Genomic DNA, 12,368 nt, shown 5'->3' on the forward strand with positions numbered 1-12,368 from the left:
TGACCCCCAGTAATCCAATCAGATAAATGGCATAAGAGGCATGCTATATTGTAAAGCCTAATATTAAGTAAACCAAGACTACCCGTATCCCAATTATCCAGTCCGATCGTGGCTTTCTTCCCCGCCCAACAGAATCTAACAGCCTATTCAATAGTTAGATCCTTTTTTCAGTAACCGTAGGGGAAAAGTTTGAAGTAAATAGAGCCACTTAGGAAACAAAATCATCTAGATCAGATTTTTCCTTCCCATCAAGGACAGAGGTAATATGTGTCAAACGTCCAACTGACATCTTGTCTTTTCCAAGAATTGGGAAACATTTATGGAGTAAAGGTCCCTCGAGTCTATGCCTAGCTGCACACCAAGGTGGCAAAATGTGCCAGTCACCCAGCGGAGAAAGAAATTATGCCCCCAGAGTCGCTGGACTGTATCATCAGACAGCAGCACCACTGATTTCTGGAGGTTCAACTTAAAACCCGCAAAGTCTCCGTGTTTCTAGAAGCTCTCCAGTAAAGCAGCTAAAGAGTCAAAGGGTCTACTAGATGCACCAAGAGATCATCCGTAAAAGCAGCAAGCTTGAAACAATAGGCACCCAGGTCCACCCCCCCCTAGTCTCTGGGTTAGCATAGATGTCTCGGATCAAAGGGTCCAGTGTAAGGATAAATAATAATGGAGAGAGCGGGCATCCCTGGCGAGTACCCCAAAGTATAGAAAAGCCTCTGATGCAAATCCATTAACCACTACCTTTGCCCTAGGATTGGCATACAAGACACATATAAATCGCACTCCTGGTGTGCTAGGGAAGCAAGGATTTTACAAACATTTTTAGCCACAGAGAGCCCCTGAGCAAACCCCACCTAGGCTTCATGCAGAAAAATAGGCAGGAAGCATGCCATTCTGTAAGCCAGAACCTTAGCCAGGATCTTTGTTTCCACATTCAATAATGATATCGGATGATATGAATCCGGTAACAATGGATCTTTTCCCGGCTTTAAAAGAACCACAATGTGAGCCACGTGTAAATCCCCCGGTAAGTGAGCCAAAGTGAAAAGGGCATTAAAAATATGAGTCAGCGGTTGAATTGCCTCATCTCCCAGAAGCTTATAGAATTCTGTTCAAAAGCCATCAGATCCTAGAACTTTAAGCAGCGGGCACTTTCTTAGGGCCCAAAGCACTTCCTCTGGAGAGATGGGGGACCCAAGGGCCTCCCTTCCAACAGGTGATATACACGGCAGAGCCAAACCCTCTTAAGTATTGCTCCCCTTAGAGGCCTTCATTCCTAGGTGTATCGTAAAGGCTGTTTAAGTGGGTATGGAAGCAGGCTGCGATAATCACGATTGGTGTGAAACAATCGATCCTCTGCTGTGTGTATTGTATGAATCCTATGGGGCCCAGTCGAAAGAAATACCAGGCACGCCCCCCTCCCCCTTGTTCCCCTGCAGGTAAGGACAATATTTGTAAAAAGCCAGAGTTTTAACCATCTGCTGATGTAAAAGCTCATTGAGCGAGATTTGAATCTCCAACAAGTGTTGTTTGTCTCACTGGTAGTCTCACCATAGCGTCGATGGGCACTTCATACCTGACGCTCCAACCGAATAATTTCACTGTCTCAAGCTTTCCTCCTGTGACTGATATAACTTATAAGCTCACCACGCATCACTGCTTTAGCTGCTTCCCATTATAATATTGGTTGTATTACATGAGCTTTCTGCTTGTACGCTTTCCATTTTTGCAATAGGAAATCCTGGAATTGACCATGTTTGTTAACCAAAGGGGAAATCTCCAGTACAGGGGACCCTGCTATTGAGACCCACAATGCCAATCCATCCAAACTAAAGCATGGTCCGAAATTTCACAGGGACCTATCTCTACCCTTTGCACACTGGACTACAATGTTAATAAATAGTCTATCCGTGACTGAGATGAGTGGGCTCAAAAAAGATGTGTGTAATCCCGGTCAAACTGATGTAAAACTCACCATACATCAAGAAGAGCCAATATCTGATAGAAACGTAGCAGGCCCCAACGGGGAGGGGGGGAGATCCCCCTGGGAGCTGTGAGATCTGTCCAGAAGTGGGTCCCATACTGTGTTGAAATCATCCCCCACCACTAAGGGCACCTGATCATAGAGCAGGAGGTGATCCAATAGAGGTTTATAAAAGGCCTGACTAAACTGATTAGGGCGTAGACATTACATAGTGTAATACTCTGCCTTTGTACAGTGGCCTTGCAAATGACAACCTGTCCCTCCCTATCTATGTGGAGCAGCTGGAAATGATCCCCGTACAGAAGAGAATCCCCCTGCAGAAGAGAATCGTCACTCCCCCCCCCTTTTATTAACAGCAGGGGAAGCCACACACTCCGCCACCCACCATCGCTTCAATGTTCAGCATCTGATAGAAGTGTTTCTTGCAACAGTGCAAGGTGCTGCTGCAAAACATGTAATATTTTAGATCTTTTAATGGGGGAGGAAATACCTCCCCTACATTCCATGTGACGATCTTCATCAATAGGTCACACCTATTCTTAGGACATGTCTCAAACAGTAATTCTGTAGGAGAGTTATAGTGGGCTGTCCCAGCCACCAGCCCACCCAAACCCCACCCAAACTAAACATGGTGTATAGTAGAAATTCGCAGTGCAGCATACAACATAGAAATCCTTTTGCCAGCAAGTGGGTAAGGCTTTCCTCAATCCGCCCCTCCCAGCTCAGTCCCCCTATTCCCATCTCCCCTCCCTCCTCCCATATACATTTATTCCCCCATAACCCCAATAGAAAAAAAAAACAAAGGCCTCCCTTCTGATCCCTCCCCACCTAGAGAGACATAAATCTTCACCTGAGGGTCTCTCGTTCACAGGTTTCATGAAGCAGATGGCTTTGGCCATCCTATTTAAGTTGGTGACGGAGGAGGAGCCCAGGGCAGAAGATGTCTGTCCTGGATTATGAGTTTCAGTACTGCAAAAACCGTTATAACTTTATGAACATTTTTTTCCCGTTTTCTCTATGCTGTGCTCTATAAATGTGTTCGTCTGTGCCTCTTACTGAATACTTATGTGTCTATGCTATATTCTAGCGATATATAAGTGCTCAGTCAAATACCATCGTGCTTCGGCTGGTCTGCTGCACAATGTATGGTTTCTTATACACCATCGCACTGCCCTCCCTCTCTCCTTTCAGCACTCTTATGTATAATTGTTTTTAATTTTAGCCCCTGTTAGTGCTAGTTCTATGTCTATTTGAAAATGGTCAAGCAAAAAGTTTTTAAGCATAATAACTTAGCTTGGGGCTGAAGATCTCTGGCACTTGCAATGCTTCTGTTAAAGTTCCATGCAGCAGTTTGCCTCGGCTTCTTCCACTACTAGTGCAGTGACGTGATTTAAAAACTTCAGTCCTTCACAGTCTCAGTAGCGATCATTATATCATCCGCTGTTGCCTCCTAAGGAAGGGGTCATGATTGATATACCGCCTTTCTGTGGTTTTTGCGACTAAATTCAAAGCGACTTACATAGTATGTACAGGTACTTATTTGTTCCTGGGGCAATAAAGGGTTAAGTGACTTGCCCAGAGTCACAAGGAGCTGCAGTGGGCATCAAATCCAGTTCCCCAGGATCAAAGTCCATTGCACTAACCACTAGGCTATTCTCCCCTCTCAGTGCAGGTTGCACCCAAGAAGATGGATAAACAGTACCACATCCAGAAGGCTCCTGGATTCAAGAGGGCTCATCTGCCTTACCATTCTGATAGTTGAATCTGCCCTCAAATGAGATAGGAGTTACAAGACTCATGCACCGGCTCCCCCAGGTACAGATGCTTGGACATTAGACTCGTTTGAGAGGAAAGTTTGTCAGGCCTTGATGCTTATTGCCTGCATCCAGTCTTAACAGCACTACATGAGCATCTACTTGAAGTCCTTGCTACACAGTACGCTTAGTCTTGTGGACTCTCTCCCTCAGGAGCAGGCTGCTGAGCTTTGCTAGTTGGCTGGTAAGCAGCTGGAGTGCAGAAAATCGGGCCAGGGGCACTTAGGACACTTTTGACATTGCATCCAGACTCTGTCATGGGTGTGGGGATGCACAGATTCTCATGGCTGCGTGTCTCTGACCTAGAACCATTAGGATTATTCTGGTAAGGCTAGTTCTTTATTAGCTTTTAAATTGCATAAGGCCCATTCGGATCGTTTAGTGCGGAAACTCCAAGATCGCTCTGGGCATCTCTTGTGTAAAGCTGGTCCCATTCGAGATAGTTTCTGGGAATTTTTAGCTGACCTGTATACAAGAGATCCTCAGATACGGTGTTGTGATGTTCAGTCGTATTTTGGAGTGTTCAGATCTACCTTCTCCTTCTACCACTCAGTGGGAAGGTTTGGATGCAATAGTCACCTCTAAGGAGGTTTGGTGGCCTATTAGGGCCCTGGTGTCTGGTAAGTCGCTGTGCTTGGATGGGCTCCCAGTTGAATTTTAGAAAACTTTTATACCTGCAGTCATCCTTGCTTGCGAGACTTATGAATGAGGTGCATGAAGGAGATGTGTGCCTCTTACAATGTTGGATGTTTGGGATTTGGTTATTCCTAAAGAGGGTAAGAACCCATATGATTGTCAGTCCTATAGGCCTATTTTGGTACTAAATGTGAATGTTAAGATCTTTGCCAAAGTGTTGGCAATGTGTTCGGGGCAGTTATTGCCTGATCTTTTACATCTTGACCAGGTGGGATTTGTCCCTAAGCGTCAAGCTGCAGTCAATATTCGGAAACATGTTAATTTGTGCTATATCTCCAGACACTGCTCAACAAGGTCCCCTCCCTTTCCCCTTTCTCCCTTCCCTTCCCCCTTTCTCCTTTCCTTTCCCCTCCCCCTTTCTCCCCTCCCTTCCCCTCTCCTCCTCCTCTCTTCCCCCTTCTCCCCTCCCACCTTCTTGTTAGACTAGAGTAATATGGCATAGTATCCATTTTAGTCCACTTTTAAAGGTAATAAATAGAAATAAAACAAAACACACACTCCCCCATCCCCACACACATTCCAAACTTAAATGGAGTAATGAAAATCCACACCCCTCCTGTATCACTTGCTCTGGTCCACATCCAAACGGCATTTTAGATCAGGCATCCCCAGACATATATGACACATGGCAGCCTACAAGGCATTCACTCACTGAATCATCCACAAACTGGAAAATACAACAGCAGAGTGCACCCTAGGAGTTATAGAACAGGGAAATATTAAGAACCAGTCACACAGGTGCAGCTTTAGTCTCCACAGCTTTTGTCTTCTTGATCGTAGCTGGCACCCACTGCCATCTCTGCAACTTAGCCTGGTGGCAGGAGCCACCAGGCCTGGAGGAGAAACCGTAGCTGTCAGATCCGCTGCATTCAGCGCTTTCCAGGCAGCTGCCAGTGACTACACTCGTTCTAGTTTGCCCTGCTGAACAAAACATAAAGAAAAGGGGAAACCCCAATGATATAGAATCTTCTCTTTCATCAAGATGTCCAAGAGAGGCTTCATCAATTGCCTTTGAGAAAGTGTGTATTGTGAGAGGTCTTGATAAACAGAAATTCTGTAATCATTGTAATCCAGCTGCAGGTTCTGCCTGGCCCATTGTAAGAGGCGCTCCTTGACAGCGTAACTTGTGAAACGAGCGATAATGTCCCGAGCATGATTATCAGTGCGTTGCCCTAAAGAACGGTACACTCTTTCCAAGTCCAGAGGTGTAGAGGAGTCATCCGGTCCCAGCAGCTGAGAGCACAAGGTGCAGACAAAAGCGGGGAACATCTTCCATGTGACCTCCTTCGTAAGTGCCACAAAATCTTAGATTATTCCGATGCCCCCGATTTTCCAGGTCATCAATCTTGTAAAGGATATTTTCAAACTGCATCCCCAGCTGCTGCATGCTTCTCCAGCTTAAGCTCCATGTCTTCCACATGACCTTTCAGCTTGCGTAGGTCAGAGCTTAGCGTTGCCATGCGCTCCGATATCAGTTCCTTAGAAGATTTAATTTTAGACCGGATCTCAGACAAGTAGTGGCAAAGGTCCTTAGAAATGCCATGCTTGGCTGGGAAAGATCAAGTGTCAGCCAAGTAAAGTGCAGAGTCCATGTCTGACAGAGAGTAGCCGGGGAGACATGGTGCGGAGGGCCCTTGCTGACAGCATGGCTCAAAGAGCATTCCTTGTCTTTTTTTGTGGATGAAGACGCCTTGCGGTTGCAGTTCTCCAATACTCTTTCAACAGGGTAACTCAGAAAAACTCCAGGATGGAGTAGAATTAAGCCGATATTAGTGTGGATGGGTTGGAGTGAAGGAGCTAGGCAGCCAATCAGTGCTGTGATGTCACTTCCTCCCAGGTAACAACACTTTGCAAATGTACAGTCTTCATGTAATCAAGTTTACCAGGACACAGTAGGAGTGGGGTTGGGGTAGGTTTAGCATTTTATGTGTACACTTTAGAAAATACGAACACAGATTATCCTTTATCCTCACCTCTCTATTCACTTACCCTTAATTGTTCTGTCTGTGTACTGTCTTATCTAGATTGTAAGCTCTTTAAGCAGGGACTGTCTTTGTGTATGGTGTACAGCGCTACTTATGCCTTATAGCGCTATATAAGTGATAAGTAGTAGTAGTAGTAGATTAACCTGATGAATTTGTGTGTGGTTAAGAGCAGGTATAAATATCAGCACATGTATTGCATAGAGTAGTATTCAAAGAACACCTAAATATAGGCACCAATTGCGCACACTAATTTATAGAATGGGCTTACGTGTGCGAATGACGGCACAAATTGGCATTTGCAGGCGTATGTGCTAGGAGCTATTTATAAACTTGGCATACTAATTGCATGGTGCATAACAGAAAATGGGCTGTACCAGAGGGTAGAGCATAGGCATTCCACCTAGCGATTTGCACACCTTATAGAACAGATTGCATGCATTGCAAGGCGCACAGAGACATATCAGCTTATGCCTGCCATTGACCTGGTGTAAGTTGCATGTGCTTATTCAAAGTAGCTTTGCACCAATATAATACATTAGGTGTGCCTTAATGCCATTTTAGAATTGGTGATGTTAGCACGCGTCTTTGTTATACCTGCATTTAGATACCACTTTGTAGATTTGCCCTATACCTTTTACTTGAGTGCAGGGCCGGTCTTAGGGCGAGGCGACCGCATAGGGCCTCGCGCTCAGGGGGGCCCGCGCAGCGTGCCTGAAGTCGCCCCGCCCGCCCAAGCTCCAGTCCCCCCCAGCCCTCTGAATTTTAAGTTACCTGATCGTTGACGTCAGAGCGGCCGGCAGGTAGTAGCAGCAGCCGTGAAAAGCGTGCAAGCTGCTGGGCTGTGCTTCAGGAGCCTTCCTTTCCCTTCCCTCGTTCAGCTCTGGTCCCGCTCTTGTTTTGAGGGTGGTACCAGAGCTGAGCGAAGGAAAGGAAGGCCCCCGAAGCGCCGCCCAGCAGCTCGCACGCTTTTCACGGCTGCTGCTACTACCTGCCGGCCGCTCCAACGTCGACGATGAGATAACTTAAAATTCAGAGCAGAAGGTAAACCTTCAGAATCTCCCTGCAAGATTTTGACCTGTTCATTCCTAGTTCCTCAGCCTGCCCAGGGTTCTTCACCTGAGCTTTGCAAAGCATTTTCGTCACATTATTCCTAGCGTGAATGATGCTATGGTCTGCAGCATTTCCTGCTAGTCCTCTTTTGTGTGCTGTGTAATAGTTCTCTATTTGTGCACCACCAATACGGTTCTTTTGTAACTGGAAAAAACAAAGTGGGGCACAGACGGTGCTGTGCTTTGAATAGAGGGGCCCTGATTGATAAGCAAGCTGCAGCCAAACCTGTTCCTGCTAATTGTCTTTCAAATACCCTCATTAATCAAACTGAGGAGCAATGCTGACGGGAAGCCTGTCACTGCTTCCATGATTTTCTTCCACTCACCTCACAGCATGAGGCCTGGCTGCAAACCCAAGTTAGGGCTTCTAAAGCCTGTTAGCTGCAGTGTACACCTGGATTTAGTGGGATGGGGACCGCTCAACTTGCAGCTCTGAGTTGTCCCTGGAGGCCAATTTAGCAGTTTTTTAAAGATTCATAGCTTGATGTCTGGAAATGAGTGCTCCACACAATAATATACATAAACAAATGTAAGTAGTTTTCCCCATTTTAGCATAAGTAGCCACCCACTAGTGGAGCTGTAGTGAATAGCACATTTTACTATTCAGTCGAATATGTATAATGAAAAATATTGTTTGGCCAAATACAAATACTAATGAGCATTGAGCTTTAACATAACAAATAAAAGAAACTGTGTGAAATCAGAGATCAAGTGTTTATTTCAGTAGGATTTAGCACAGTAGAGCCCCCTGATTATTCGTATTTGAATTTAAATCACTGTTTGGTTGAATACGGATAATGTATTTGGGGCACTAATCGAGGCCAAATTGAATTGAATACAAATATTCGGTCCAGCACTACCCACTAGTGTATTAACAAATGTGGTGAAAAAGAGCTAGGGTGGGGGCGGGGCTAGGATGGGGCCCTATCAAATTGGTCTGCTTAGGGCCCCGCACTTGCTAAGACTGGCCCTGCTTGAGTACAGTTATAAAATGACTCCCTATGGATCTGTGTTGTCTTTTGATAAGGTATGAAACTTAAAAAAAAATTTTTGATTTCCTGATTGTTTTAGATCTACGTCTGGCCTCTTCTGGAAACACTATTCTCTGAGGTTTTAACAAGAGAAGAATGGCTGAAATTGTTTGACAATGCATTTTCCAATCACCCCTCCTTCTTTCTGATGGCGGCAGCAGCATATGTGATATGTTCCCGAGCACCTTTGCTGCAGTGTAATCAAAGAGATGATTTTGAGGTAACCTGAGCCATTAATATGGTAAACTGATGTATTGTTTCAAATTTTGCTCACTGATTTTTGGTCACCGTTGCTTCTTAAATGACAGCTTTATTTCCTGAAATGCATTGGGTGCACCATTGTAAACCAGATCTGACTCATTAAGCATATCCAATGTGCTTGTGCATGTTCACCCATTTACTACTGAACACTGCACACAGCTGAGTCTAGCAGCTGAGAGGACATCAGAGTCAAGCTAACCTTGTCAAAATCCATACTGGTAATGCATCAGCAGCCTATATCTTGATTCTAGGCCCACCTATCCCTTAGAAAAAATGCAGTTTATAGCAGGGGCGGTCAAGCATGGTTCTTAAGGGCCACAACCCAGTCAGGTTTTCAAAATTTTTGCAATGAATATGCATGAGATTGATTTGCAGGTATTACTTCCATAATATGCAAATATATCTTGTGCATATTCATTGCAGAAATCTTGAAAACCTGACTGGGTTGTGGCCCTTGAGGACCATGGTTGCCCACCCTTGATTTATAGTGTTAAAATTAGAGGGATTCCTTGCACATAATTTACCTGAAATTTCACTTGAGTCCTTGAAGTGCTCTGGAGAGACGAAACCCGTGGTCGGGCACATGATTGAATCTAAAGGGTATTGAGAAGACAGCTGTTTATATTTAGAGCTTCTCATGTGAAGGTATTTTGAAAGTAGCTCGGTGTTCAGAGATGGCATGACACAAACAGCACTTTTAAGATAAGTACATGATTTTTAAAAAAAGTTTGTTTTGCACAATATGTGGTAAAGGTGAATTGTTTACATAAAATAATTTAAAGAGGCAAATTTTTTTTATTTTAATATAACTGGTTTTGAAGCATATATACAGCCTTTGGGAATGACCCATTGAAAGAGATTAAAGAATTATATTCACTTTGAAGTGTCATTGGACGATGAGTGACTGACAATATAGTCTGAAGGAAGCCTTATCACACCATTATTTATTGATTCCTCTATTGTGCATTGAGAAAATATTGTAATGAGCATTTATTTAGTAGTTAATATATTATAACATCAGGTGTAGCACTGGTACATTGTATTTGGAGTTTTGCAACTACATTATTTATTGGATTTTTCTAAGTATAAGCATATTCTAATATGAACTGATAGGTTGAATGGATATGGTTTATTGAATTTAATGTACAGCCTTTCCTATCAAGATAAGGTGGTTTACAAATCAAAGTTAGAAGAGGAAACAAAACTCAGTTCAAATGATAGGTTATAGGAAGATGGGAGAAACGATACAGGAGCATTGGAGTCTATAGTGATCATAATATTGAGTATGAATGCCACTTGTTAGTACTGATCCTGGGTTCCCTATTGTTAACATACATTTCTTTCTTTTTATAGTATTTCTTCCATCATCGGAATACCTTGGATGTTAACACTATCATTAAAGAAGCTTACCACCTCATGGAGGCCACCCCAGCAGATATCCATCCAAAGCATCTGCTGGAAGATTTTATTCCCCTCACTAAAGGGCAATATCCCATATTTAACAAATATCCTAAATTCATTGTAGACTTTCAGAATCAGGAGCGACAGAGGATTAGACAGGAGGAGCTGGAATACTTACGAGAAAGGTACTCTGGTTACTTCTGACCTTCCATATTCTTGGTCTAAAATCTGACAAAACACTTCATGTATTTGCTAAAAATCTCTGTATTTATACTGTAAACTTATAAGTGCATGATATGTGAAAATAGTTTATGAATTATTGTCTCATTAATAACTTATTTGTATGCCGACTTTCATTCAATCATGATTTGTTCATACTATAGACTTCCTGAATGGCTAATCAAGTGCAAGGTTAGGGATCAACTAAAGCACCATAGTTTTGGGGGGAGCAAGAAAATATAGGGAATTGAACCCTTGAAGAACCTTTATTTGGGCGGGGAACGACAAGTTTTGTTGCTGTTAATCAGAGGAAAGTAAGTTTCTGTTCAGTTAATGGAAACTTAGTCCTCTGGTATCTTGCAGAAAGGAGGTGGATAATTGGAAGGAAGAGACTTAGTTGATATGGGAACAGCTGTATATTAATTATCCACCTGTCAGTTATGCTGTGCCATGTCTCCTCACAAATATGTTAAATGTCCTTTTCTGTCCTCGTCTGTAAGATGTTCTTTTCCTGATAGCCCAAAATAGACAGTAGATGGTATTACCTACTCACTAGAGTACCAATTGAAGATTCTAGGAATAATTATGGATAACTTCCTCACCCTTGAACCTCAAGTACACTGGGGGCAAGATGCACTAAACTAAACGAGATTGATTTGCAGGTATTACGAGCCATTAACGAACAGTTTTCCTACCCTGGCATGCATTAAAGCCCAATTTCCGACGACGGTAGCAACAAACGAAAACGGAATGCAGATGAGCAAATTGTGTAGAAACCCTATTGAAATGAGATGCACTAAAGTTTTCCGCTTGCCCTAACGATGGAAAACTACGGGAAAGCTAACGAGATGTCTGTACCTCTTGTTGTGGTTGCCCGGCTAAAACTTAAATGTAAAAACAAAAAATCGTGAAGGGGGCAAAAACGCTTGTCAGGAGCATCCTTTAATGACGCCCGAGGTCGCTGCTGCTCCCCGCTCCCCCTGCATTAAAATCCAAATGTAAAAAAAAAAAGAGTGGGCAAAGGCGCTCATCAGGAGCGTCCTTTATGGATGGCCTTGTCCCCCCCCCCCCCTGAGGTCGCCGCTGCTCCCCGCTTCCCCCGCATTAAAAAATCAAAACTTTAAGCTGCCCTGGCCCCCCTCCCTTTCTCTCTTTCTCCCCAGCTCCACCTCCCGCCATCCTCCGCCCCCTCCGTCTTACCGGGCCCGCGCAGCGCCTCTCACCTCTGTGTGAATGCGCTGCATGGGCAAGAAGAACAGCTGATTGCCTCTTCGCCGAGTCTTCGGACGTCCCTCCTTTCCTCCTGGGCCCGCCCTCGTCTGACGTAAGTAACCTACTGACTTGGCGAATCTTCCGAGTGCTTGGGAGATGGTATCACCCGAGAGTGTGTCGAAGTTAGTCCAGGTTCAGTCAGCTGGATGTTCACCAGGGATTGGGTCTAGGCAATCCAGGAGTTTTGCGTAGTCATTGGTATTGATAGGTAACGTGAGTCGTAACTTTACAATTTTCTCTTTGAAGTATTTCGCAAGATTGTCTGCTGATGGGGTGTCTATGCCATTAGAAGTAACCAGTGTAGTATCTAGTAATTTGTCCACGAGTTGGAAAAGTTTTTGTGTATCCTTGTAGTCTGGTCCAATTTTAGTTTTGTAATATGATCTTTTAGTTTGTCTAATGGTGTATTTGTATTTTCTTTGTAGTTTCCTAGCGTTGAGTGTAGAGTCGTCTTTCTTTTTATTCCATGCTCGTTTTAGCTTTCTAACAGGCTTTCTGCTTGTGATGTACCTGACAAAGTTGTTAGTGTGTGTTTTTGCCTCTGCAGCAAGTTAGTCTTCATATTCTTTTTTTAACCTTCTTTATCAATGCTTTGC

The 12,368-nt window shown here is 43.9% G+C and overlaps 1 protein-coding gene across 2 annotated transcripts in view; it reads left to right on the forward strand.

The window, feature by feature from the left end:
- TBC1D31 (TBC1 domain family member 31) overlaps positions 1 to 12,368 on the forward strand; it is a 266,141-nt gene that overhangs the window by 151,039 nt on the left and 102,734 nt on the right. For both annotated transcript variants that reach the window (XM_030218673.1, XM_030218679.1), the window contains exons 13-14: positions 8,660 to 8,839; positions 10,234 to 10,466. In XM_030218673.1, the coding sequence (XP_030074533.1) occupies positions 8,660 to 8,839; positions 10,234 to 10,466 (413 nt within the window). The remainder of the gene's footprint in view (positions 1 to 8,659; positions 8,840 to 10,233; positions 10,467 to 12,368) is intronic.

Source organism: Microcaecilia unicolor, chromosome 1 (genome assembly GCF_901765095.1).
Source record: "Microcaecilia unicolor chromosome 1, aMicUni1.1, whole genome shotgun sequence".
NCBI lineage: Eukaryota > Metazoa > Chordata > Amphibia > Gymnophiona > Siphonopidae > Microcaecilia > Microcaecilia unicolor.